This window comes from Sphaeroforma arctica, assembly GCF_001186125.1.
Source record: "Sphaeroforma arctica JP610 unplaced genomic scaffold supercont1.13, whole genome shotgun sequence".
Taxonomy (NCBI): Eukaryota; class Ichthyosporea; order Ichthyophonida; genus Sphaeroforma; species Sphaeroforma arctica.
In genome coordinates, this window is record NW_014040545.1 from 174210 (window position 1) to 201256 (window position 27047).

The window sequence follows — 27047 nt, forward strand, 5'->3', positions numbered from 1 at the left end:
TATATATATATATATATATATATATATATATATATATATATATATATATATATATATATATATATATATATATATATGTAATACAACTATAGGCTCATAGGCATATGTATATAGGTGTAACATATCCTCCTTAGTTTGCGCCTTCCATAACGTTATTACGTTTTGTTTGCATTTCGCTCGTCGGCACATACTTGCCACTCATACATCGCTATCCAACTACGGACTACGCCTCATAGACTGCCAAAGGATCCGCCCAGCAAGCAGACGAACGTATGCTCTCCGCTCATCGATGGTTTATGCAAGGCCAAAGACAACTGGCCACACTCTTCGCATCTCAACAACTTCTATTCGCCCCGTCCAGTGGGCATCCGGCCCAGTCTGTGGTAAGAATATTCGTGTAGTAAATTTGTCGGACAATACATATCTATATATGTTTATTCGGGATGTCGAGATTGGAGTTCTAAATGTATGTGTGTGTTTTGCTGTCTGTGTAATTCAGCCCTTTTCAATTGTAGTGTGAGAATTTATCAACCTGTATATATAACATTCGGGGTGTCAGTATTGGGATTTAAATGTACATATGAATATCGCCTTTGTTAAAATGAAACCCTTTCCGGGTGCATTGGCTTCATAGTCTATGTTTGAAGTCGTGGCTTGGATTAGTGAAGGGACCAGAAGAAAAGGGCTCGGCATTCCGCATCTCACCAACTCCTACGCGTGCCGTTAAAAGAAAAAAGAAGAAGTGATAGTGAAATTCGGATATATGGCTTTCGTATATACTGGTGTGTGTGCTTGTGTGTGAATTTATAAAACCACTATGTCCAAAAAAAAACACGATCTATCTACTCGCATGCAAAGTAGTACGAACGCGATTGAGATACCTGTTTTGCAGCAGCAGGCACATGCGTCGATACTGTAAACGCTTTTTTGGAAGGACTGATACACACAGATCAGCAGCATACCTTAGACAATATTTATATATTATTCGCTTACAAGTAAAGTTGTATACTCAGGCACTTAAATATACTTCACTCTACATCGTGATACACGCAAATTAGCGGAGAGACAACATTTATATATTATTATCTCGTATATGTACCCAGGAAGCCTTGTGTGTGATGGCGTATACACGCGCAGAGGATGCGGGCGACCTGGCAGCCGCACTGACATACACAGACGCGGCAGGCCACCGGTACCCTCGCCCGTCACCTGAGAGCGGACTCTGGAGGCAGTGTAGCCTTCATATCTTGTTTAACCGGTTCCTGTTGTGGAAAGCTTTTGAAAGCGCCGAGAGGGTGTTGTATTATATAGAGGTGAGCCTTTGCCGTGGTAGTGTGAATGTGTTTTTTCTGTGGCGTGTTTGGATATTCTCATCTGATCGGCGTGGTTATTGGATGTTCCCGTCTATATCATGTATACTTTTGGTCACTCTTGTAGGTTGTCGCTATGTTTGTCTGTGTTTCATACTTGTAGCGTAGATAGAATGTGGTGGTGGTCTTGTTCGAAATATATCGAGTTCTTCTTGTACTGTAATTTCCTGGGGACCTCTCTTTCTTGTATTGACAACCTTATCCGAGCACCTCGTGTCGTTTTTTATCACACAGAACATGTTTCCTGAGTGTGTGGGCGACATATCAAAGATTGTTTTCACCAAATATCGACAAACCTAGTACAATATCCTGACGTCTCGTCCCAAATGCTTGTTCTAGGGTCTCTTAGATACCAACGACTACTTGTACGCCGGTGGCCTTTCCCGCAACCACAAGGGACGACTTTTGGCGAAGTATAGGTGTAGATTAGCGCTGGCGAGGGGCGATGCTGTAGAGGCTTTGGCTGTGTATGAGCGCATGTGTCCGGATGTGTGCCTAGAAAACACGTCAGGCGACGGTACGGCAGTACACGAGCATGTGACATATCTGAAGGTGTGTAGTGTGATATTTGGGTTGAGTTTAGTATGCTGGTTATAGGATGTGTCGATGCGATGTCGTACCTCAAAGCGGAAGAAATTGCAAGTGAAGGCAAGTTCTCAGACATAATTGGTTCTAACCGCTTTACTACAACATATACGTTTTACGTATATGGTGCTTGCTCCTGATCCGCTCGATCGTCTGTATTAATTTTAAATGTAGAACCAAGCGGAAGCATTGCACATGTGCGAGGACTATGCTCAGGGTCTGGTGGTGGCGCTGAAGGGTTTATCGCTGGCTCGTAAATACGAGAGCAAGGCCGACGAGGCTGACTTGGTTCTGTTATTGTGTAAGTACAAATGGCATTTCATTGTGTGTGTACAACGTTTTAGTTATATTTATAGTAGAGGTGACAAATATATGTGGTTGTCGATTCGTCGTTGTTAGTTGGTGATGTACATTGTTACGTTCAATTTTGCATCGATACACAACATGGTGTATTATTGCGCGCCTTCCACTGGGTGGAGTTAAAAACTAACCTGCCGGGAACTCGCTCTTTGAGGTACCTTGTGCCTCGAATATGACTCAAATTTTACTCCACTTCACATACCACACGTGCACACATGCCACGTGCAGGTCGGATACAGCTTCAGGTGGGACTGACACACGCCGCGAATGATATACTCACGAGAGAAGTAACAAATGTGTTGACGTACGGGTCGGCTCATACTCGTGCATGTGTATGGATTGTGCTGGCTGATTGTATACTGGCGCTGCGCGGAGGCGCTGATAGCGATGTGAAGTCAGATATTCAGGTAAATTTATACGCTAGGTGAGCAGAGATATCTGCTAGGGTGGTTGTTTACCACTATTGCGGGGGCGTCAAACGAATGTGCGCATATGTTATATTTTCGTGTTGTTTATGCCTTGACTCTAGGTGAATCACCGTTCCATCCACGCTGACGCTCGCAGCTTCCCGGATTGTAGCAAAACGGGAGATGGGGTGCAATTTGAATACCTTTGGAAAACGTTAAATTATTGCATGACGTTCATACGACTTTAGTGTGACGGGAATACGCACTACAGAGTATTTGAATATTACCGAACTGTATTTGAACTTGAACACGCACCAGCGAAACTGCATCCTCATCGGGGGACAAGCTATATTTGACGGCAATACAACGCACTGAACACATTTTGCCTATTTTACATCGGGCCAAGCAGATTGGTTCTGATGGCGAATTGGACGATTTGGCGACCGATCAATCAGATGCGGAGGATGAAACAGACAGCAACACCCGTGAGTGTCCCAGGTATGCTGCACAGAGACACTGATATTTAAAAGTTGGCACATCGGTGTCTCATTTGTGCGTTATCGCCACGGAACATACATCATAAATCTCTAGAACCCTATAATACATCCTCATTCGCAAAGGGGATTGTGTGGTGTGGCGGAGAAAGTTCAATCGACTTGTAGCGCAGATGATAGCAAGTAAAACGACAACTCAAATCATCCAATTACCTCTCATTAGTCCTGTGTTCGACCAAGATCAGCGGATGAGAGCCAGACTCAATAATTTTACTCATTTCCAGTCATATGACTTAGCCTATAGATGCTAGCCAGTGGTGCGTAAGGGTGGTTGTGGGTTTCAGCTTTGAGTCAAAATCTGTCTCCCTTGGAAGGCTGTGTGCCCAAATTCTTCAACTCTGGACTCAGAAAATTCAGCTGAACGGTCGTTATGAATGATGGGTCTTATTGGATGTGTGTGTGTGTTTGTGTGTGGCTGGTGCTTTGGAGTGAACGCTAGATTTTTGGTATTGACAATAGTCATATGCAACAGCTTCCGGTATATCAGAATTTATTTTTTGCGCTACTTTTGCTGCGTAGGCGACGCTGTGACATACAAGTACGATACGATACTTTTACTACTCAAATTTGAAGGGCATTTGGCATACACAATGACACCCAGGTAACCCTATCAAATTCGTACCATATTAGTTCTACTGACAGCTATTCGCTTTCGAAATATCTATATCGCTCTAACCTTTACTATCTCCGCTGGTCATCGTCAGGTCTGTGCATCTACTGGACTGCATATCAGGCTTACATGACTCAGTAGGAATCTTACAACAGGTAGGTTAATAAGCTTACTTGGGAGCCAATGGATCGCATGCCATTACCCCGCCCCTCTACTCGATGACATATATAGTTTATAGGAGACTTGGCTTTATGTCTTTTTTAATTACAGATAATAATTGACGTGTGTTAAAGGTGCAGGACTGCTGGTGTGATTTGTATTGTCAAAAAATTGAGCAATTGTGTTGTCTCTTGCACATTTTTTTTTTGTGTTTCATTCCACTATTACAAGTATAAGCTGCAAAGGTCGCCACTTCCATGCAGGGGACATAAGCAGTCATAGTATTCTAATTTTCGGTGGGCTCTCATATCGCTTCCGTCCTGTCCACAAACATAACAACCCACCATAGTGCGAATGGACTGTTCTCGTGCTTTAGCGTAATTTTGTGTCTTTAGAGTTGGATGCGTTGAAGGAGCTGCGAGAAGCAGGACCATCTTTGACTCGCACGTGAATCTGCCACAACCACGTACGCATCCCCTTGTGCACAGTGTATGTAAGTAACCCAATACAAGTCTACCTACCCTAAGGATACATAGATGGTTCCACTGCAAGTGTAATGCACGGTAGCTGCTTGATAGCCAACAGCGCACAATCAGGCCACACAAATATATGACAACCAGCTAATTGCGCGTATCAACTGCTGTGACTACCAATGCCATGTATTCCCGGTCTATCATGATGGCACGATTCTAAATATGTCAAATCTCGCCATGCATTCAGATGGGTGATCGATCTAATGAGACGGAGGCTTGGGCGCGGATTGCCATACTCTGCAATGCCCTCAACAAGACTGACAAGAGAGACCAGGCGAGCGAACAGTATCGAAGATTGACTGATCTTAGCGACCAAGCAGCTTGTCAGCAGCGAGTGAATCAAACTGCTTGTGAGCTGACCACACGGGTGTGTGAGTATAGTTGTTTGGTTGTAACGCATGTGGCTATATTTATTGGCAGTTTAGTTGTTGATGGGCTTATGTCGTTGTGCAACGGTGCTGGCAATATATTCGCCCAAGGCCACCGGCACTCGCCAGTGTATGATTTATGAGTCTGAACAAGTGTGAGGGAGTTCCTATGCGAAACATGGCATTGTGCAATTATACCACCTCCGTTATAGTAAAGCTGAAGGTGATTGCTGTTCAATTATTTACCGAATCGCTGTGTTTTCTTGCTTATGGTGCCTTTTGTATCTTGTTGTTCCTCTCGCTTAGATACTGAAATGTGGCGCGGGGGAGTCAACGACCCTCTGAACAGCTAATAACTAAAATCGGAATGCGCCAGCGAATCACCCGCCGCGCAAGGACGCAGTTGTGTTGTAATTGAACTGTAGGGTGCAGGTGGTTAATCCAGGATCAGACCTTGGTCGTGTGATGATGTGATGAGTTAGTTAATCGGACATGTAGCTCAACATGGCTACGTGCTGGATATGAGAGAACATTTTGTGGCTGAAGAATGGTGTACATAGTAGCTGTGGGCTATCTCATAAGAAAATCGCATGGGTTTAATGGCAGATCTGGATGTGATAAACGTATCTGCGCCATATTTGGATAGCTGCAAGTGCCTAAAGGCTCACACTATCCAACTTCTCTGCCGTCTTCATTCATACAACTGACACGACCATGTAGCATTATAAACCGTGAAAATCAGACCTAAACAAAAGAAGGTGCGTGAGCAATCGGTATTAAAGCCTTCTTTTACTGCTCAGATAAACTGTTTTTTGAAGGAATGAATCAAGTAAACAAGATTTGCAGACGTAGCAAGTTTGTAAAGTCCACAGACCACCGAATACAGTCGTTGGGCCAGTAAGGTGTTGAATTTTAGAAATGTAAAGGATTTTATAAGGTCAATTTAAGCATACAGTGGCTGGCAAATCGTGGAAGTATCTAAAGTACCATGAGCAAACGTATGTGGTTGGCGATGATGCTTGATCGTGGATTGAGTATTGTGGATTTGGTGGGCTAACTAGCCGTTCAACTTAGAACGCTTGGAAGTAACAAAAGTTGTAGTGCTAAACAAAAATATACATGCAGACTGTGTACACTACGGAAAATTAAAATGATACAGGAAACCATGATGTTGTCAAGTAGCAGACATATGTGAAAGAACAGAATGTGGTGTTTAGTAACAAAGTAAGCAAATGAAATAAGTTACCGTATTTTGTAAATTCGAATCTCCGTGTTTCATCTGGTGAGAGGATGCTGTAGAATTGGATAGATGGGATGAGAGACGTTCGAAACTCAGAGAGTTTTAATATTGCACAATTCACGGTTTACAACTAATAAAAAAAACAGCCGAAATCAAAGCATGCTAACATGCGCATGCAAATGTCGCGTATGTACCCGCATGCTGCAGTGTTATACACATTCCCAAATTGTACGAACGAAGTCATTAGTGAAGTACACCCTGCCGTGTATGTTGTGCTGCGTATCTCGCACACTGCAGAGCTTCTTCAAACTAAAAACCAAATAGGACAGAGCAATTGAGGTTCACCTATATCTGTCCCCACACATGTAAATAAGCTGCGTGACTGACTATTCACTTGTACTGTCAAGCTGTTCGCGACAGCGTACATTCGCGTCAACTGATCACTACCATAGCATGTATTGTTAACTTTTCTTCACTTTGATATATATATTCCCACACCATAACGCTCAGGGATAAACTGTTATACGGGTTTTTACTCAGCCCGGCCGGGTCAAACCTCTACTTCTTGTTTTCAAACATACATACTTAAATTCAAAGCAGCAACCGAAAACCTCGCCTCAATCTTGTATGAAACGTTTTTAATTGCAACAAATTGATTGCTGATAAGCATTGAATCTAAAACAGTGGTTGTTCAGAACGGATTATGAATGTGTAGGAATGGGAATGGACAAACGCTCTTCACTAATTGCTGAGATTGAGGCTTGGGCTCTACCAACAAGCATCCAAAAAAACAGGAGAGATCCTGGTCCATAGCGCATCACCAGCGGCGGCAAACAACCCGACCACTAATTGTGTCGAAGAATGCACGAACCTTCATGTTAGAAGCGTATATGGGTCTTGAAGTGTATATGGGTCCTAATACTAGGTAACGGTGTTGCACTGCTTGGCACGTGATTCTGGTTATCACCACCGGTTGCCTGTGATGCTAGGCAACCTTCGAGTTGATACGAACTTAAGCCCAGACGCCCCTTATTACCAAGTCTGTAAGACTTAATTGGCGGCCACAAATGTGAAAGTTCTGTCTGCACGGCTTCCAGTAGAACCGGCGATCCGACACTGTGGTTGCCCTTGCCAATAATCAGAGATCTAGATGATTGGGCCATATCGCTGTCTTGCTCCAGAAGTACACGAAGCAACCTTCGGACAACAGCTTGTGCGAGTAATCGAGAATGGTTGTCCAGATTCAACACGCCATCTCTTACCAATTCATCCCAGTACTGCTTATATAAGACCAGGTCTGAAACCATCTCCTCGTAAAAGCAATCGATTATTTTCGTAACCTCAATAGTGTCTGTATCCAACGCCCCTGTAACAATTTTGTAGCTCGCAGCGGTTCTTCGAACCTCGTTTTCGCCCATTTTGTCGAAAAGCGTGGTAACCATTTGCGCCTGATTTCCGTCCGCGTATGCAGTCATCACAGCATTGTACGCTGCCGTATCACGATCGACGGAGTGTCTCTCCATGTCTTCAAACAATTGCACCGCATCTTTCCACCGACCCGCCTTACCGAATCCATTTATCAAAGTATGTATGTTCGAGCGTGGGGCATAAAGCCAATTCCTGACATGCCATCTAGAAATCTGACAGCCTTATCATACTTCTTTTTTTTTCACGAGCGCTTGAACCGCGATATTATATGCTACCAGGTCCAATGGGACGCCACGCATTGCCATCTCCTCAAAAAGCAAACAGCTTTGCAGATGATTAGTTTTCGATTTAAGAGCAAATATGTTTTTCGACGGAGAAGTTTCGCCCCCATCTTCATCAGATGATGGGTTGTTCGCGAAAACTCGTGTGGTTCACTATCATAATGGTATATAGGCAAATCATCTTCGGAAAAAAACGTGCCATAATTTGGCATTGCATACCCCTCACCCGCGACCACTTTGCGCACGAAAGCATCATCCAACGCGCGTATGAAAGCGTCTTTCCACGCGCGCTTCTTGTTATGTTTGCTTTTAGCCACAAGTCCCTTCACTTTCGTACGTCCTACTAGCTTGATCAAGCGCGAGCGTATACCCCCACGCATCCTTTTTGGTTTGGCCTTTTGGTGCGATTTGTCTTGCGTCTTCGTGTTACATTGCAATTGGGGGGTTTTTTGTTGTTGGTTTTTGCTGTTGTTGCTGGGGTTTTCCGTGTCTGGGTGCATTGAACTTCCAAGCTGGGCTTTCGAATTGTGACTAGATTGGCCATTGGATCCGGTTGGGGTTTGGTCGATCTTGCTGTTAACTTTCGATATTTGCACTTTCTTCCCCTTCGTGCCGTGCTTGGAACGCATCACAGCTTGTTCGGTTTTTCTCGTATCTTCCTCCTGCGTTTGCTTCGTTGTGACGTGTTTCCCCTTCGTTGACGTCTTGCTTAACCGTAGTCGAGCGCAACCGATCCTTGTGCTGTGCCACCATATTACAAACGGATGAGCTGTTGGGTACCACAGAATTTGGCTTTATCTGCACTCAATTCATACAGAACGTAACGAGGTAAGCAATACAACAATCCGACTTGATGTCAGATAATCACGTGTGTGGAATTGCAAACTGTGGCACATGAAACTACAAAGTTTCGTTGCCAGTAGTATTCCGATTTTGGACTATTTTCGTGAGATCTGTGTCATCGTAATATGCAGACATATTTCAAATTCCTTTTAAAAGGGGATTGCGACATTTGTATCAGAGGTCATTATAAAGTGATAAGCACTGCGAACTTGATACTAGCGGAATCTAAAAGTATACTCATGGCGATCGTCACTGATACAGTAGCACCATAGAGGGCCTGTACGCAAACCATAAAAGCAATCTTGATACAAATGAACACTCTCGCAATACATCCATATATATATATATATATATATGGATATATATATATTATATATATATATATATATATATATATATATATATATAAATATATAGTCGAGAATTGCGAAGAATTGTATATACTATCGATATATATTCATAAAAATGTAAGCTTATAGATATCAACAAAAATCTATGCAAATCCCATATTTATAACCTAATTGTATATATAGAGACACACGCATGTATCTGTATATATATATAAATACATATATTTACTACAAATTTACTGTATAAATATATATAAATATATATGTACTTTATATATATATATATATATATATATATATACATATACATACATATATATATATATACATATACAAACACACACACACATATATATATATATATATATATGTATATATGTATGTGTGTATGTATACATATATATATATACATACATACATACATACATACTTACATATATATATATACATACACACATACGTACATACATACATACATACATATATACATACTATATATATATATATATATATATACGTAAATACATACATACACATACACACACACAGATACATACATAGATACATACATTACATACATATATATATATATATACCTACCTACATATATACATACGTACATACATGCATGCATGCACACATGCATACATATATACATACATACACATATACATACATATAGACACATATGTACATACTACACATACACACACACATATATATATATATATGTATGTATGTATGTATGCATGCACGTGTATGTATGTATGTATGTATGTATGCATGCACGTGTATGTATGTATGTATGTATGTATGTATGCATGCATGTACGTATGTATGTATGTACATACGTACATCCATACATACATCCATACATATTATATATATATACTAGTTTCTACACACTTGTCCCAGCATATCAAGTTGATAATTTTGTTTTTTAGAAGCAATGATTTTATTAGCCCTTGTTTGACTTAATTTGCAATGTATCATAGCAGGACCACTCGCTAAATCTCAATCCATACTGACCACTAAACGCCGAGTTCTATATTTACACCGCCAACGCTAATTAGTCGCTTCAATGAAATTACACCATTCAGCAAAACATCTGAGCAACACTTCGATCATGCAGTTGCACTGCGCCATTAATTCACACAGACCTAGCAACGAGAGACGCGCTGTCTATATAATCTATACAAGTTTATCATCAAGATGGACGAGTTTGAACTTGGTGGTCGCAATAATAACTATATACATATGGGCATATTCATTTACCTGTGTTTAGTTGAGCACACTCGGAATAAGTTACTAGATGCATTATACACAGCAATCTATCAAAACTAAAAATGCTATCCGAACATAACTTTGGCGTTTTCTCTTCGTCAACTAATACAAACAATATAACTAATCCGAACATAACTTTGGCGTGTTCACTTCTAATACAAACAATATAACTAACAATCTATAATCTGCAATACAGCGGTCAAGCGACAAAGTTAAACACCACACTCGCCATCAGGTCGACAATACACACCCGAATTTTGCGATAGCTTACATTGTGGTTTATATATATATACATTTACAGAGATGTGCCTTTATCACTATGTGACGTGTACTAAAAAAAAAAAATTGCAAATGTACCTTATCGTGCGATCACATTTTTTTGAATTTTTTCGAGTACCTACCCTGCATGTGCCGTTCTAATTTTAGAACTGTGCATGGCTCAATCAAAATTTCCCGCAAGAAAAAAGTGTGACTCAAACGATGTACAGTGTATGGAGAGTGGAGACTATGGGCTCTAAAGTCTATGGTTAAATCACCGTTTCAATCCATCCCAAAACGATCGACTATTTACACATACACTCAAATTGCGTGTATCAAAACAGTATACACGCACGTCCAGATTAGCCTAGAGTAGTCGCAAATCGGCATACATCTACATACACCAATATGAGTGTCAACATGGCTGATGCGTTCGCGCAACCCCAACTTAAGAAGCAAAATCTGGAGGGCTTAGTAATTGAGGACTTAACACCACTCACACCTGAGGTCATCTCGCGTCAGGCAACGATAAACATAGGCACAATCGGACATGTAGCACACGGAAAATCCACACTCGTGAAGGCTATCTCTGGTGTCCAGACAGTTCGATTCAAAAATGAATTGGAGCGAAATATCACCATTAAATTGGGATACGCGAATGCTAAAATCTACAAGTGTGACAATTTACAATGCCCACGACCGGACTGCTACACATCCGCAAGCAGTAACCAAGCCGATAGTTTCGATTGTAATCGTCCTGGATGCAGTGGTATGTCTCGTATTTATTTAGAGTATTATTGTATCATTACGCCATGTACACTTTTTTCCTAATCTATATATCTGTAAATATATGCATATATATATATATATGTATATATATATATATATATATGTGTGTGTAAGCACTTGTACGTGTACATGTACATGTATACGTACACGCACACGTACACGTATCGTGTACATATACATTTACATAAATACACGCACGCACACGCGCTGACATGTTTCATATATATATATATACATGTGTGTGGGTGTGTTTGTAATTATTTTGTACGAAAGGTATAGGTATCAATTATATATATAGTTTGTGAATGAATGTAAATATGTTTTCATATTGTACACAATCATGTACACGCATATATGTGCATATTCCTGTGCATTTATATTTACATATACATTTTTGCACACATATATGTATACGATACATGAATATGTCCGTGAATATTTATTTATATTTTTATTTGTACATATTGAGCATCATTATATAAATATATATATATATATATATACATATGATCTCACACACTCACAGACAAGCAAACAAGCACCTCTCACACAAACTAACAAATCCTTCCATAAGCTCACTCACTCACAGACACATAAACACGCATACTTATGTAAGTATGTATGTATGTACGTATATAGTTATATGCATACATGTTTACATATTTATTTCATCCATATTCGTATATACATGTATTTATATATATATATATATATGTATTTATATAAATATATATATATGTATAGATATATATATATATATATATGTATGTATATATATAGATATATTATGTGTGTGTGAATATACAGACGTATTTATGTAGACCAAGATGATATGAAATTAGCGATCACATCTTCTCAATCAATTTGATAATTGTGAGTATGTATGCTCACAATAGTTCTGAATCTTGGCACAATGCAATCGTATTAATATTTGCCAGCAAATGTTAATTGATTATCAAGAGTATAGACGTAAAAATTTACGCTTTGCTGACAGATCATGGTCTGTCTATTACTTGTCATTGGTACCCTGTTGGCATAATTGCTTCGAAATATGCAATAGTGTGTATTAAAATTGTGTGACAATGTTGTGAGAGCATAACGATACGGTGGTGACTTGTGCGAACCTGTCAATCAGTATCATGACAGCGTGATTTACATCGCGCAATGCCTTCGACGTCGTATGAACGATAGTGCTGTTACGACAATAGGAGTAGCAAAACTTGCATTAAGATCTTCGATATATTTTCTTGTGCTATCAATCCTAATCTAATATATACCATTCATATATATAGATATTTGGTAATGGAAATATTAAACGTCAAATGTCAATAGTATAATTTCGATTTTAAGGTGGTATTCTTTTTATTCTTAGACTGCTGCGATTGCAATATGCTGACGATATCGGCAGTTCGTGAATTATTTTACAAGCATGTATCTGCAGTCTGCTAAGATCAACAGTGATCAACAGATTTAAAACAGTGCACTCTACGTAACTTACATATTCAGTCATTGCAAGCATGCTTCGCACTTTTGAAGATGTACTAGATTGGGGGAAACCTTGTATGTACATATTATGACCGCTGAAGTGAAGAAAAAAAGCGATTTGACCCGGGTTTGATAATCTGTGAATCCTCTCACAATTTCGTGTATGGACTATAATCTACATACGATCTGTTATCTGGTAGAACTCATTTGATTGTATCATCGTTTCGAAACGTAACCGCTTTGCAATATGTTTTTGTGACCTAAGGATTTCAATCAATACAAGAGTTTATGTCGATGCCATCGAGAACTTTTGCGTGACGTCAAAAGGCAGTTGAAATCTCATACCCTGCGAGTAGATCGTTTGCACTTCTCCCGGCCTGTAGTTTAAATACGAAAAGAGTTCAAGTATGCTTTTGGAACCGTGCTCATACCTTCGCACTTACTTTGTAACCTTTCAATACGCTACGCTTACTTGATGTGCAGGTAAATACCAGGTGATGCGTCACGTGTCCTTTGTAGATTGCCCTGGTCACGATATTCTCATGGCTACCATGTTGAACGGTGCGGCCGTTATGGACGCCGCACTGCTGCTTATCGCTGGCAATGAGTCATGTCCTCAACCACAGACATCAGAGCATCTTGCAGGTAAATTGAACAGTCGTTTCAACCATATTATCTCCGGATTAAACAGTTGTTGTTAGCAATTTTGTCTTCGCTGTGCATTTGCGATTGTGGTTGTAGTTAACTGTGAGCTCTGGTTTGTAGTCCCTTATTGTTTTCTGATGAGCACTCGCCCTATACCGTTCCACCACGATGCACGCACTCTTTATGTGGACATTGTGGTAGTGTGTTCATGGGCGGTATCTCACTATCCAATTCATATATTGTACCTGTATATGTAGTGTCTACTCTCGAAGAACAGGTTGCAATTCATCACCCTTCAGCAAATTATGCCGACCACAGATGTATTTTTACTCAATTGGCGATACCTATACCCAACCTCCCATAATTATTTACATGACAGCCATTGAAATTATGAAGCTGGGTAGAGAGAAATTGATCGTCTTGCAAAATAAGATCGATCTGGTGAGAGACACACAGGCGCGTGAACAGTACGATCAGATCCTGCAGTTTGTGCGTGGAACCTGTGCGGAGGGAGCGCCCATCGTACCCATATCGGCACAGGTACATTAGAGCTATATTCGGTAGTGTCAGCTGTATTTATTCGAGCAGTGCTAGGTTGGCAACGGGAAAGGTGAATTGAGCGACCATTTCCACGAACTTTCAAGTGTGGTTCCAGTAGCTGTTGTGAAATATTGCATACGTCTACCCATATTTAGAAACATGGTACTATTGGCAAAGTGCACGAGTAGAGTCCAATATCGTACGATAGTGTATCGTGAAAGTACAGCATTTTCATGTATTTATACTGTAGATTGTATACATTATTCTGTCCATCGTGTAGTGGATTGCATCAAGTGAAGTTGTTCGTCGTACCCGTACTACCTAGGAGGCGTCCATCTACGACAAAAATTGTGACGGTGCCGTGGTGAGACATCTCAACGGAGTCGTTTGCGTGTTTATCTTTTGCATTAGGCAATGTGAAAGTCCCAGATGGTTTGATTCTCGACCTCGTTCGACTATTTTGATATATTGACAATTTTGGTACCATCGTCGTCCCCACTACAGCTTAAATTCAACATCGAGTGCGTCTGCGAACAGATCATCAAGCGCATTCCCATCCCCACACGTCAGTTTACTGTCTCGCCACGACTGATTATCATCCGATCCTTCGATGTCAACAAAGCGGGATGTGAAGTGGATGATCTACAGGGTGGTGTGGCTGGAGGGTCTCTAGTACAGGTGTGTATTTGTGTTTCGCCTGTGCATATTCAACACTTGTATACTAGTGTAGGTTTGTGGTTCTTGACCTTCTGTCAATCCATTGATGGAACATCTAAGTTTCGCGCACTTCTGGTTTATTTCTGCCCGGTCAGTTGCTTACAGGCCCTGCTATTGTCTTCCACACGTTTGATGCATATCTTATTATGCCATCTGTACACTTGCTTGACGTAATGCCTCGGGTCATGTTGGGTAGATTTTCGGGGTCTCGTTCTTGTATTAAATGTCTATCAAATTGTAGTACCTATGTATTCACTTTTCGGGATTCCAAAGGACATAAAATGTATCCGATATCTCATCTAGTACTCGGAAGAAATCTCCAGTGCCCATTTTGACCTGTTTCATTTTCTTAAATTCTTCTCGCATGTAGGGTGTACTAAAGATCGGTATGGATATTGAGGTCAGGCCCGGAATTGTGTCCAAGGACAGTCAAGGAAGGGTACAATGCCAACCTATCAAGTCTACAATTCTATCACTGCACACAGAAACGAATGCACTTCAATACGCGATCCCCGGTGGTTTAATCGGTAAGTTTGATTGGATTCTTGTTATGATGAGTGTGAGATAAGTGTCTATAGTAAATATATATATATATAAGCACGTATGCGATATCTCAGTAACAGGGTATATGGTTATATGCATGAGCGCATGGGGGGTGGTCCGTTCGATGTGGTAGCGGCCATCTACTGTGGAAAAAAAATGGCCTCAATATGTACTTAGAACTGCAAGTGTACCGCACCAAATCATATTCTGGACTCATTGGACGGCGGAGTTCGTTCACGGCATGCATGATAAGTTACGCAGCAATTATGAATCATCAACTGCGATTAGGTAAATTTGTGAGGCCCGTGGCGCGTTTATGTATTGTGTTCCTTAAGAGTAAACTTTCTATGGCTAGTATGCATTTTTTTTAAGTTCATCTCTGTCGAACTGAGCAGGAACAGTGCGTCGCAAATCGAAAGTGTGAGTTGTCTTTTGTCTTGATTTTTCTACGTTTTTGTGGACAATTCACAATCACCTATAAATAGCAAGGGTGACATGATCTCTACCGAGAATTTGGTTGCATCCTAACGGAGCTCTATTATCACACTGCCGCCAGAACTTATTGGCGATATATTCTCATAATCTGTTTCCGTAACTTATCTGTATCCACTTTTCGCTTGGGTTGTATCTTGAAACAGGTGTGGGAACAAAGATCGATCCTATGCTGTGTCGTGCCGATCGTATGGTCGGTCAGGTGCTGGGAACATCCGGTAACCTTCCGGAGATATATACAGAGCTGGAAATCAGATACTATCTGCTCAAGCGTCTGCTGGGTGTGCGTGCGGAGGGAGAGAAGAAGGCCACGAAGGTGCGTGTGACAGTGAACAATTTTTTTACTATTCATGTTTTGTCGGTTTTTGTATGAGAACCGATCGGTATTCGCATTTGCATACGTGTCCGTTATCAGCGTTTAATGACCGGGAGTTCAATTGCACTGAGGACATATATTAACATGTCAAGAACTGCATTGAAAGAATTTTGTTGAGAAGCCGCGAGTCTGAGGTATTACTGCATGAGTTTTTCATAGCGTCAATCGCATACTGACCTGGAGTTACAGTATTTCAGGCGATATTAAGTCTCGCGTCTCACTGTGTACTTGCTCGCTCAAAAAAATATTTCAGCATGTTCGTACTAAACAAAATGGTGGTTCTAAATGAGATACCTTGGTATTATCAGTACTGATAATTGCACTAGCTTTGTTCCATTGTACGAAGAAGACCCTGTCTTTCTTATTTCAACTTTCAAGTACACTGCTTGGCGTATGTATCGACCACTCAATATATATCCTGTTATATCGCATCCAATTTGTAGGTGGCTAAGCTTACGAAAGGAGAGGTACTGATGGTCAACATTGGGTCTCTATCCACCGGTGGCCGTGTCACCGCCGTAAAGGCCGATTTGGCGAAGATTGTCCTCACACAGCCCGTGTGTACGGAAGCGGGAGAGAAGATTGCCTTAAGTCGACGTGTTGAGAAGCATTGGAGGTGCGGATCTGTGTCTTGGTGGTGATAGATGTACCTTGTGTGCTTGTTTTACATTGTGTATCGTGAGATGTGTTGGCAGCAGTCATAGTGCATCTTGTTGCACAGTCTCTCTGCTTGTATTTGAACACTCAGTCTCTTGTGGAAGTGGTTAGGCATGTATGTTATCTCCCGAAAGTTAGAACCTGAGTGTCTTTCATATGTGGGGTTTGACTACGCGATCTGTAAATTTGGCTTGAATACGCTATAGGTTTGTGTTTCTAGACATTTGGTAGGGTTTCCCACTCGTGGGTCATCTTTTTACTTTTTAAAGGTTTTCGTGTGCGCATCTATTTCTCTCACAGATTGATCGGTTGGGGACAAATCAACAAGGGTACTGCTATTAATGTCGACTCGGAGTAGAATTTAGACTGTTACAATCTTAAGGAATAGACAAGTAGACCGGACTGCAAACACTCTTGACGGGACAGTGCGCTGAATATCACAGCAGTGCTTGCCTCGGAGTCGCTGCTGTACATTAGTAAGCGCGGGTGAAGGTACAGACTTCTACTCTTCGAAGGTCACGGAGAAACTAACCCATGTCAGGTGAATAATAGCCCGGGTATGGTCAGGTACCCCTTCCGGCAAATTTAGAGACTAACTGGAGATCGTTAGATAGACCTTAGCTTGTAACCTTCGAATAAATGTTCCTAGCTCTCGGAGTAGAAGATGCGAAATTGCTGTTTTTCTGCTGTGAGCACGAATTTCCCGTAGGGTTAGAGATGGTTTATCTTCCTTACCCGGGTACCTTAAACTTAGGACTTCGCAAGGACCTCACTAATCCATGTGCTCTACTGATCCACTTAGGCGTTGGCATACTACTCGGAAATTGTAGAGTCAAACGGGGATTTACGTGTAGTGTCTTATGGAGCCGTGCAAACTCTTCTTCGTATATATAATAAGCTTACGTACATAATAGTTGAAATAGTTCAACTCACCTCTGTAACCACATCTTCAGTTACCAGGTTATAATGCGCAGTTGATAACAAACCGCAATATAACTATAGGCATATCCATCTCAACGCTTTCACTAAAATATTAAGCGGTATTTTTAGCACCCCATCGTAACCTTAACAGGGTATAGCAATATTTCTTCCAGACAGTTACCATCGGAAATTAGCAACAACAAACAACGGTGTGGCATCCGTAACAATGGGCAAATGTCAATCAACACCGTGTATTTCAGCAGCTCAGTCACAATCCGTAAGCATCCTAATAGCAACGACAGGATCCCGTCCATCACGACCAATTTAAAGTTACAACCAAGGCAAGATAATTGTATGAACCGTTTGATGTACAATTACGCCACCCTTGGCCACTAAAAACAGCTCGATATCGATGCAGTCCAACTAAGTGCATACTGTACAATGCCGTGTGTTTATTGACAAATGCATTGTGATACATTGCTTGCAACACTGTACTAATCTAGCCTTCATGTTTGACTTACTTGATCGTAAGACTTTCCTATGAAAAGAATCAGTTGCAGTAGACGCGTTCTGAACTCAATATGCTGTCGCTTCCTCTGCGACAGTACGATCTGGCGTTAAATAGAAAACCAAGCCAGATATGCAGAATCACGCTGTAAGAAGTAGTGCCGACCAAGTAGAGGCATCTACAGCACAATGCTTGACAAGGGGGAGGTGTAGCTGGCAAATGAGAGCCACCGAAGCTAAACATGGAAAGCACCGGTTCACACAGTAGCACAGCACAGGCTGACTCAATATTCATGGCCGAGCCCAGCAATACTGATAGATTTCTATACTAAGAATTATCCTTTCCCCCTTACCCTCTTAACCCCCCGCCACATCCCCCTGTATTAAAGGGAGACAGTAGTGGCTGACAGGACAAGTGTTTAATGCCCTGCCACCGTCATAGCCCAGTCGTTTCAGTGAGAGCGCAGTCTGACTACTTAGGCAGCACAGATTAATTGTGGAGAGATTTCCCCCAAAATCGTAGCAGTAGAGGCTGGGCGAGGAAGTGTGTGACAATCGGCAGCTATTGGGCACAGGCTGACATCCAACATTGCGACACTCAGTCAGTCGCACAGCAGATTCAAGACTGTGCAGCAAACATGGTCGGAGCAGTACTGTGGATGTATTGGAAGTCTGCCACCACAGCCACATAGGCTGACTACGAAGAGTGTGGCAACTGAAAGCTCTAGCACCACAAGCTGGTTGTGAAGTAGTTTAGCCCTCGACTATTGGTACTGCAATAGTTAGTAGACCGTGTCTGAGTCTCCCGCCGCTAGAGCATTACAGGCGGACCATGTCAGTATGTTGTACTCGGCCATAGAAGCAGGGTGCGCTGTCCCGCCCCTCATTAGAGTAACACAGACTGACCGTGGAAGAGCTTAGTACCCAGCTTCTTGTACTGCATCAGGAGAAGAATCGCAGTTATTCGATGCAGTGGGAAGAGATGCTCTTCTATGATCAAATGTGACAAAGCATTCGCGAGAAATGCAGTCTCTAAAGCTTACAATTTTATTGTTGTAGCCAAACTGGTTATGCACTATCTAGGCATACAAAGCCTAATTTTTAGGTTGCAAAATGTTACACTACAAATCAACAACAGCAGTGAATATCCGCACGAGTAGAATGGAACACACACAGTACACTCATTAAAATTTGTAGAATGTAAAATACACAATAGTCGCTCGTGGTCAGGTGGTGCATAGTAAGTCTATCTTGATACCTGAGTAGTTCATTTGACATGCACGCATGGAACACACATAAGTTTGCCTACTCGACTTGAATCCACAATACAATCACTGAGCTCTGCGCATGCATCAGAGAGTGTGTCCACGTATCATCCATAGCAGACTAATCGTGCAATGATTTGGATGTCCAGGTACTTTTCATACCGTCCACATAGTAGATGTATCGCACTTTGACACCACGTTGCAGCAATCTTAATTTAGAACCTCCCACGAGAAATGAACAGTATATTTTCTCTCTAGCCACTATGAGGGCTAACAGCACACACTGTAATCTGCACCGGCAAAACAAACTGCCTACTATAATTGCATACGTCCTCGCACATTCTTTCCTATATATATATATATTACTCGGCTAAATACACCCTACATACCTGTTCAAAGAATACAAAGCAGAGCAAGTTGTACGGGCACATTCGTGCGTAGTTGGCTGTATTGACGGTAAGACAAAAAGATAGGACAAGAGTATGAAAAGGTTAGCGAACACTTCGAAGGCATAGGAATGAAAAAAATAAAACATTGAATCACCAACAGTCATGTTGTATCTCGACAACGACCGTGCAGGACACGATAATCAATTTATATTTATCACGTAGGAACGCGTCATGAGCACAGGCGTGTACAAAAGGTTACTACACACCCTTAGTACTTTCATTCAACCACTGGAAAAGAAAATGAAATACGATAGACGGAGCAATGTCAGCTCTCAGTAGCCTAGTCCCCCTGAAAGCACAATCCTTATACAGGCGGACGAGCTGACATCTAGAATCAGTCCTTAGTATTGAAGTGAACGATTGATATGTTGATGACGCAACCAAATAAATATCATAAATTGGTAATCATATTCAGAGATTTCAACTATGGGGTTATCCAATGGAAGGCATTTTGCTATCATATTGTCAACAGTAAGCCACGCAGACTTTGGCATCGGGAGAACTACCGGACATACAGCCGATGTGGAACATCACAGGTTTGGTTTTGTACAACATTCAACCCCAATGAACTGAACACTACGAGATACTGCAGCTGACAGCCGTCCAATACCTGAAGCGCCTTTGAACAAGACAAAGATTCCTTCGGATTTGACGGATTTGACGGCACAATCAACGACCCCTGTCGAGAGCGTAAGAGGCAGTACAGGATGATGTGACTGTGCATTTGCATTCAGGGCGTTATCCGAGTGATAGATGTTTCACTTTGATACAGCCAGGCCCCCCATTTAGACAATCTGGGGATGGGTTAGCGGGCTTTGTATTGATGTTAGTGTGAGCAGTAAAAATCATCGATATGTGCGATAATCTCAGCTTCAGCCGCTTTCATCAAGAATCCATCATTAATCAATGAACTGGAAACGGATACCTACGCTATCGTTCTGGACATACTCGGAATGTAGATGCAAACTGCACGCTGGATCGATCATGGCGCAGAATCGATGAACTTCTAGAGCTTTCATCACTTACTTGCAGCAGGTGTACTTCCAGGCAGCAGGTGTGCTTTGAACGCGCGCAACAACGCAAAGACCAAACGTATATACGAGTATCCCATAAGCACGACATCAGCATGCATCCCAGTTGTAATAGAATCACTCTCACAACAGTTTATATCACACGCGCCGTGTAGGCAAATTCTCAGACACGCCAACAGCTTCTAACTGGGACCACCACATATTCATAATGCAAACACACCTATAGACACTTCGATAAAAGGAACTATGATAAAAGGAACAATGTACCAGTAAGAAGTGTTCGACAGACAGGAATCAGCGGATGCACGTACGATAAGTGTATGCTCCTCTCGGCACTGAGATTTGCACTTGAGAACCCGCAATAACATAGTGGAAACCTTTCCTTATACCTGGCAGATATCACCCGATGTCTGTCACGACACCAACATAACATGACCGAGCTGTAGGCAGTATGATCTATCTACACTGTACGATTGTAAACGTACCTTTGTAGTATGCTGGTTTCCCGTTCACTAGCGGCTGGTTCATTATCCTTGCCGCCAGAAAATCAAACGGTTGCATCAGAGTTATACCTACTGCGGCAGCAGCAGAGCCGCTGAGGATCACACGGTGTTGGTATAGTGAATTAGTATGATGGGCCACGCAATCACAAATAACTATATTCAAGGTAGATTACACAGCATCTTGCGGTCTACATCATCATGGTGAAACGTCGTATGTCGTATGACACAGGTTTCTTAAGTGTCAAACGATGAAACGATGGCTGACCAACGTCCCACGTGCTATGTCGAGTGGCTATCTGATCTACTCCCCACCCAGAAACTTATATCAAATTACTAGGGTTATCTACCTAACTGCTACCACTTGTTTGAGTAAACATTCACCAGTTGAGCTACCGCTCCGTCGGTGATCCTCTTCTTATATACAGACACAGTCAATGCTTGTTCACTTACTTACTGCCAGAAAACTGCCCAACCACGCACACGCACCCTGGTTCACCTACATTTCTAACTTGTATATCCACTATGGAGTACTTTTCAGCTTGCTTGTTTAAGTAATTCAACACACCTCACTGCGCTGTTCTGCATGCAACTACCCGCGCGCTTGACTGTACGTGTGAAACCCCATCCACATCACCGCTTGACTGAGCATACAGTCTGGGCATCCACTGCCTTGATCTACTCAAGTATTCATCTGCTACTCGTACTTCATGTTACCTATATACATGTCTGTGCCTACCTCTGATATCACACGCACGTATCCAGATAGTTCCCAAGTAGTATAGTACACCAGTAAGCTCGCATACGCTTTCTTAACATAATCTTGGCATACGAGTGCCTTCCTAGCGTAAGCCGAGAATATCACATATCCACAGTGTACCTACCTTGTCAGGTGTGTGGTGACGTCATCAGCCCATCCACGTTGAAGCAGGTGATGTTTGCAGAAGTCGTAACTGGTCAATTGTCCAGTACTGTTTACCGGAGAGAAGAGGGAAGCGACAGGGAGTGTCTGAGAGATGCTTCATTTGATATGTAAGCCAACCTCGCCAGCAAATGCAAACGAACAAGCCTCTGTTCAGCATAGCAAGTATGAATTCAACGCATCAGCAAGTGATAAGTTGCCAGCATAGTATAAACGGCGGCAAACGCGCAGATACAATTCGGTTGAGCTGAGAGAAGTGACGCGTAATATGAAGGGTCTACAACTTATACATGCCATGCAATTTACTATAAAAAAACTCAATCGCGACTTGGAAGCAGTATATTGATCATGTTGCACACCTAAAGGCAACCACGCGGGGAATAAACGCTGTCACGCCGCGGAAGTAACCTCTGGGGCCCTCCTGCACGATGATTCGCTTGATTTCTTGTGTTAGAGTTGTCACCTGGTGCTGATGCCCCACCGCTACACTGGAACCCCCGGCACTCGCTGCAAGGGAGCGTACGAAGGGGAGGCAAAGGGTTTGGTGATGGTGTATGGTAGGAGGCATGAGTGATCCGTACTGGACCCAGGTCTGATGTATTGAATAGACTGTACTAAACTTGGTGATAGAGTGAAGTACAATATAAAAGCAAGGTTTCGGGGACACTGCAAAGAACGTGTGGATGACTGAATTGAGAATAAGGCATTTGAGTGCTCTCCAAGCAGTAGGTAGGAGGCGAATGTACAAAGCGCGGCCAGAAACGTTGTTCAGCACAAAACCGTATACGACTGATTGGATGGGTCAGGTTACACTTGAAGTGCTGTTTAGGACAGGTGTATTGAACAGAGCTGAGGTCACGAGGGGAGTTTGTTTCATGGACATTGGATACACTGTCTTGATTGAGTGGGTGCTAGTGTTTGCTAGTACTCTCGGGTTGACAATAGGAGATACATAATTGCAAGTGCGCAAAGGAGTGTTGACACTCCAGATAGAAAGACTTTTGTAAGCGTGTGCGGAAGCATCACGTTACCCTGTAGCGAAGAACGTGTCAGGCACTTGCCATGAAATATACAAGCGAATGTCAACAACCAAGTGTTTGGTGAGGTAGGGGCATCATCTATACAAAAGTTGTATTGGAATACCTTGAAATCTGGTCTTCATCGCGTAGAAGGGGTTGCCGGCGACTGCTCCGCAAATGCCCGCACCCAAAGCGAGGCCCTGCAGCCGTTAACGCAGAGAGTAGAGACAGCGGGTGTCAGTTACAACAACTTCCTGAATAATGGCATGTATATTTTTGGCAGCATGTTCCATGAACCCCGTCCATGCGAACACGCATGAGAGTGCGCGTGAATTACCTTTTTAAATATGGATGCAATGTACAATATAATTTAGAGGGAGCTCTCCAATATCATAGAGAAGCAACACAGGGTACTGCAGCAGTTTCACGTAAGTATAATTTATGCAAAGGATGACCAGAAAGGCATTGCACAAGCTCGATACAAGCACAATACACCTGTATAGCCAGGCGATTCACTCTTGTTCTTCGCAAGGCAATGCTATCCAGATATGACTAGGTAAATGCAAATATCATTTTCCATAGGCAGGCGATTCGCTCTTGCAATGATATCCAGATATAAATAGGTAAACGCAATAGTCAGTTTCCCAAACGAGTGAACATAAGAACTCACGGTCGATAAATAACCCCACACCGAAGAAGATGAAAATTTCTATATTGTCAGCCACAACCCAGACTGGGCCACACAGACAAAAAAATATCATAATCCTGCAACTGCGTGCCAATTCATGTTGCATATAATTTACATGAGCCATGCAGTTATAAGTCTGTATGTACTCATTCTCATACGAATTCTACTTAAACAAACTCACCCACCATATTCTGCATGTGCTGATTTGGGCTATCTTTGTTGACGCCCAGTAGCTCCTTAGTGTAGTTATAGAAGCCAAACCGGGTCCCTGTGACAGTAATCTGTAGCATACACGCCGCTCCCAGTCCCTTATACAGACTACAATATCGGATACCAGTATGGTGTGAGTATGATCGAGTCATCTGGGAAGACTTAAAGTTGGAATTGGAGTTCAACGTGGAGTCCTCACACAAGTAAAAGGTATATACGCAGGCGAGAGTATCAAAATGTATGCAGTGCAATACTGCTGCGTATCCTTACCCAGCCATGCCCTCGTGCTTGGCAACGTTAATAAGGGACGATGTAATGCCCGTGTATTGTTTGGCCGAGTGCGATGCCATTTCTCCCTGCAGCTGAAGTCTGTGTGTACAATGTGGTGTGTATGAGTATAAGAAAGCTATTCGGAGAACTTGGGCAGAGCATATATAAATTTATAAGATCCAGGTATTGGTGGTTTATTGTGGTGCTGTGTTGAGGCAAAGATGCTTATACACAGTCATGAATACGAGGTTGGTTAGTATGATTACGATGTGTTGTTTTGGCGGTGGTGGATAAAAACCCCTTATCTATAAGAAACATATGTGTGAGTGTAGTGGCGACAGTGAGCTCGTCGTTAGATGTGGGATTGTAGAGGTGCTATGAAGTGGAAGTTGTGTGTATGTATAAATATGCTTTGCAGCGTCTGCAAATAAGATTGCTTCTCAGTTTAGTGTAATCGTGAGGGCTGCGATGTGTGAACCAATGTTGAGCGATCCGCGAAGGGTGCGCTGAACATGGGTACACGGCTGTAACCATATTATCAAACACAACTGTGCTCATACAATGCTGTGTATGTAAGCTGAATGTGCAGTATGCTTTTATACTGAAATAAGAGACAAGATTGGGCGTTACGATCAATGGTTACACCGAATCTGTAACTAACTTCCACAAACGAAATTATATCGATGTATTCAAGCATGACTGTGTACAGGAATCAAAGGCACTACTTTCATTTCGAAAAAAAGTGCATACGACTGCCCGATACGATATTACATACTGCAATGACAGGTCCATCGAATCAGATTAAATAGACATATAACCATATGTAACATTACACATGCCATCTTCTATAACTAGAGATCATACCCCGTAGTGCAGATACAAGGAGAGTGAGTAGAGACAAACTGAAACGATCCAAGATATATTATATCCTGTTTTTTCCCGAAGTCGGTGCACTAAAAAGACTGTGTATAGGCTAATCACTAAAATTTTATCCCCCCGACAGACGCTAAGAAATAAAGGATTGCCCTTGGGTCGTAGCCTACTTTCGTATAAGTATACCTGGGAGGACTCAATACCTTCGTGTTGGACTAGTTTCTTGCGCAACTATCGGATTTACCACTCACCTGAGCCCGGCCCTATACACAACACTCATTATGTACTGGTAAGCTCACTAGACCTACCACAATTGAACTTGGTTCTCATATCCTTAAATCACAATCATACAGTAGTGCTACAGTTGATAAAGCACGACACACTGCATACCTTGTTTTCACCACATCGATTGGGTGCACGATGCAGATCGCAGACACCGCCGAAGCAGCTCCATATAAGAAGTTCTCCATGATTTACGAATGCTGTTTCAGATTTCTTTATGTAAGTACAAGTAACGTAGCCTTCGCACCAAGTGCAATAGGCCTCTCAATATGAGAAGCTGTGATAGGAAGTATGTATGGGTTCAAGATCGCTACTAACTCCAACGCGACGATACAAAGGTTGTGGTAAAGTGCGTTTCTATTTGTACTCTTATTTTTAACTTATATACTGAAATTCACTTGAAGTATTTTCAAGCCAAAGTTGTCGGATAGCTACTATCTGAATTTCATCGCATAGTGTTCCCACAAGATATATATCCATATATTTAGAAATGTATGATTATACGTGTGGATTTTAGGAATCAATGCACACTATTTACATCCTTTACGGTATGACAAGGTGCCAAGCTGTGACGGAACGTGACATCATCCATGTAAATGACGTCATATGAACTACTGATTTGAACGAATCAAGATCACTAGTGCTTGTATAGCTTTAATTCCGTATTTTTTTTATATGTATAAAAAAAAATTACGATATTTACTTATACTGTAATAACATCATCAGAGCATCACTACATCCGCGAAATCTGCGTATCTACATACGGCACAGGGCAAGCACTGAAATATAAATTTCGCTCTATTACCCATACAATAAAATAACCAACAGAAGGTTCTGTGGTGAAGTCTCGTTATCATGGCAGACGTCCGTCCCGAGGTAATGGGGCTGAGTCCCTCCTTCGGATATGATACTGGAGGGTCTACTATCACCATCCGCGGAATGAATTTCGGTGTTGATGCCGATGATCTTACTGGTGTGTATTTTTTGCTGTAGTTTTCTATAATAATCCTACCTTTTGGATCATTCGTAAAGTGATAGTTTCTCTCTCGATTCGTAAATAGGTATGTTATTTGTTCCATCAATATATACAACTACGTGCATGTATATCTGTAGCGGCGATAGACAACATCAGATGCGCACACCTGTATATAGGTTCATCAATGAGTATAGAAGAATCGCTACATATTACTGTTAATATATATATAAATATATATATATGTATGTGTGTATGAATAT

General features: G+C 41.8%; 5 protein-coding genes across 5 annotated transcripts in view; 3 read left to right on the forward strand and 2 right to left on the reverse strand.

Moving 5' to 3' along the window:
• Window positions 1-5792, forward strand: part of SARC_00437 (hypothetical protein) — a 15150-nt gene extending 9358 nt beyond the window's left edge. Inside the window, exons 12-20 of the mRNA XM_014305882.1 lie at window positions 237-383; window positions 1104-1313; window positions 1710-1922; window positions 2130-2256; window positions 2544-2722; window positions 3132-3220; window positions 3981-4041; window positions 4766-4945; window positions 5253-5792. Of these exons, the coding sequence (XP_014161357.1) occupies window positions 237-383; window positions 1104-1313; window positions 1710-1922; window positions 2130-2256; window positions 2544-2722; window positions 3132-3220; window positions 3981-4041; window positions 4766-4945; window positions 5253-5291 (1245 nt within the window). The 3' untranslated portion in view covers window positions 5292-5792. The remainder of the gene's footprint in view (window positions 1-236; window positions 384-1103; window positions 1314-1709; window positions 1923-2129; window positions 2257-2543; window positions 2723-3131; window positions 3221-3980; window positions 4042-4765; window positions 4946-5252) is intronic.
• A 1215-nt stretch (window positions 5793-7007) lies between these two features.
• On the reverse strand, window positions 7008-8318 carry SARC_00438 (hypothetical protein). The gene has a single exon (XM_014305883.1). The coding sequence runs from the start codon at window positions 7707-7709 to the stop codon at window positions 7065-7067; it is 645 nt and encodes a 214-aa protein (XP_014161358.1). The 5' UTR covers window positions 7710-8318; the 3' UTR covers window positions 7008-7064.
• A 2540-nt stretch (window positions 8319-10858) lies between these two features.
• SARC_00439 (eukaryotic translation initiation factor 2 subunit 3) lies at window positions 10859-17552 on the forward strand. Its single transcript, XM_014305884.1, has 8 exons — window positions 10859-11399; window positions 13388-13549; window positions 13929-14089; window positions 14594-14767; window positions 15177-15333; window positions 15988-16157; window positions 16661-16833; window positions 17175-17552. The coding sequence occupies exons 1-8, from the start codon at window positions 11039-11041 to the stop codon at window positions 17230-17232; spliced, it is 1416 nt and encodes a 471-aa protein (XP_014161359.1). The 5' UTR covers window positions 10859-11038; the 3' UTR covers window positions 17233-17552.
• Window positions 17553-18213: 661 nt separating this feature from the next.
• SARC_00440 (hypothetical protein) lies at window positions 18214-26301 on the reverse strand. The gene is made up of 10 exons (XM_014305885.1): window positions 25920-26301; window positions 24657-24755; window positions 24362-24494; window positions 23613-23688; window positions 22829-22976; window positions 22432-22518; window positions 21533-21642; window positions 20627-20695; window positions 19957-20012; window positions 18214-19239 (listed from the first exon to the last, which is right to left on the reverse strand). Exons 1-10 carry the CDS (start codon window positions 25997-25999, stop codon window positions 19189-19191), a joined length of 909 nt encoding a protein of 302 aa, XP_014161360.1. The 5' UTR covers window positions 26000-26301; the 3' UTR covers window positions 18214-19188.
• A 259-nt stretch (window positions 26302-26560) lies between these two features.
• SARC_00441 (hypothetical protein) overlaps window positions 26561-27047 on the forward strand; it is a 16444-nt gene continuing 15957 nt past the window's right edge. Inside the window, exon 1 of the mRNA XM_014305886.1 lies at window positions 26561-26784. Coding sequence (XP_014161361.1) covers window positions 26667-26784 — 118 coding nt within the window. The 5' untranslated portion in view covers window positions 26561-26666. The remainder of the gene's footprint in view (window positions 26785-27047) is intronic.

Coding starts and splice junctions, on each gene's coding strand:
- SARC_00438 (XM_014305883.1), bottom strand. CDS start 7,709: ATGGAGAGACACTCCGTCGATCGTGATACGGCAGCGTACAATGCTGTG.
- SARC_00440 (XM_014305885.1), bottom strand. CDS start 25,999: ATGGAGAACTTCTTATATGGAGCTGCTTCGGCGGTGTCTGCGATCTGC. Junction 24,756..25,919: donor ATCGATGTGGTGAAAACAAG/GTATGCAGTGTG, acceptor TTGTACACACAG/ACTTCAGCTGCAGGGAGAAA. Junction 22,977..23,612: donor GATGAAGACCAGATTTCAAG/GTATTCCAATAC, acceptor GCTCCCTTGCAG/CGAGTGCCGGGGGTTCCAGT.
- SARC_00439 (XM_014305884.1), top strand. CDS start 11,039: ATGAGTGTCAACATGGCTGATGCGTTCGCGCAACCCCAACTTAAGAAG. Junction 13,550..13,928: donor GACATCAGAGCATCTTGCAG/GTAAATTGAACA, acceptor TTTACATGACAG/CCATTGAAATTATGAAGCTG. Junction 15,334..15,987: donor GATCCCCGGTGGTTTAATCG/GTAAGTTTGATT, acceptor ATCTTGAAACAG/GTGTGGGAACAAAGATCGAT.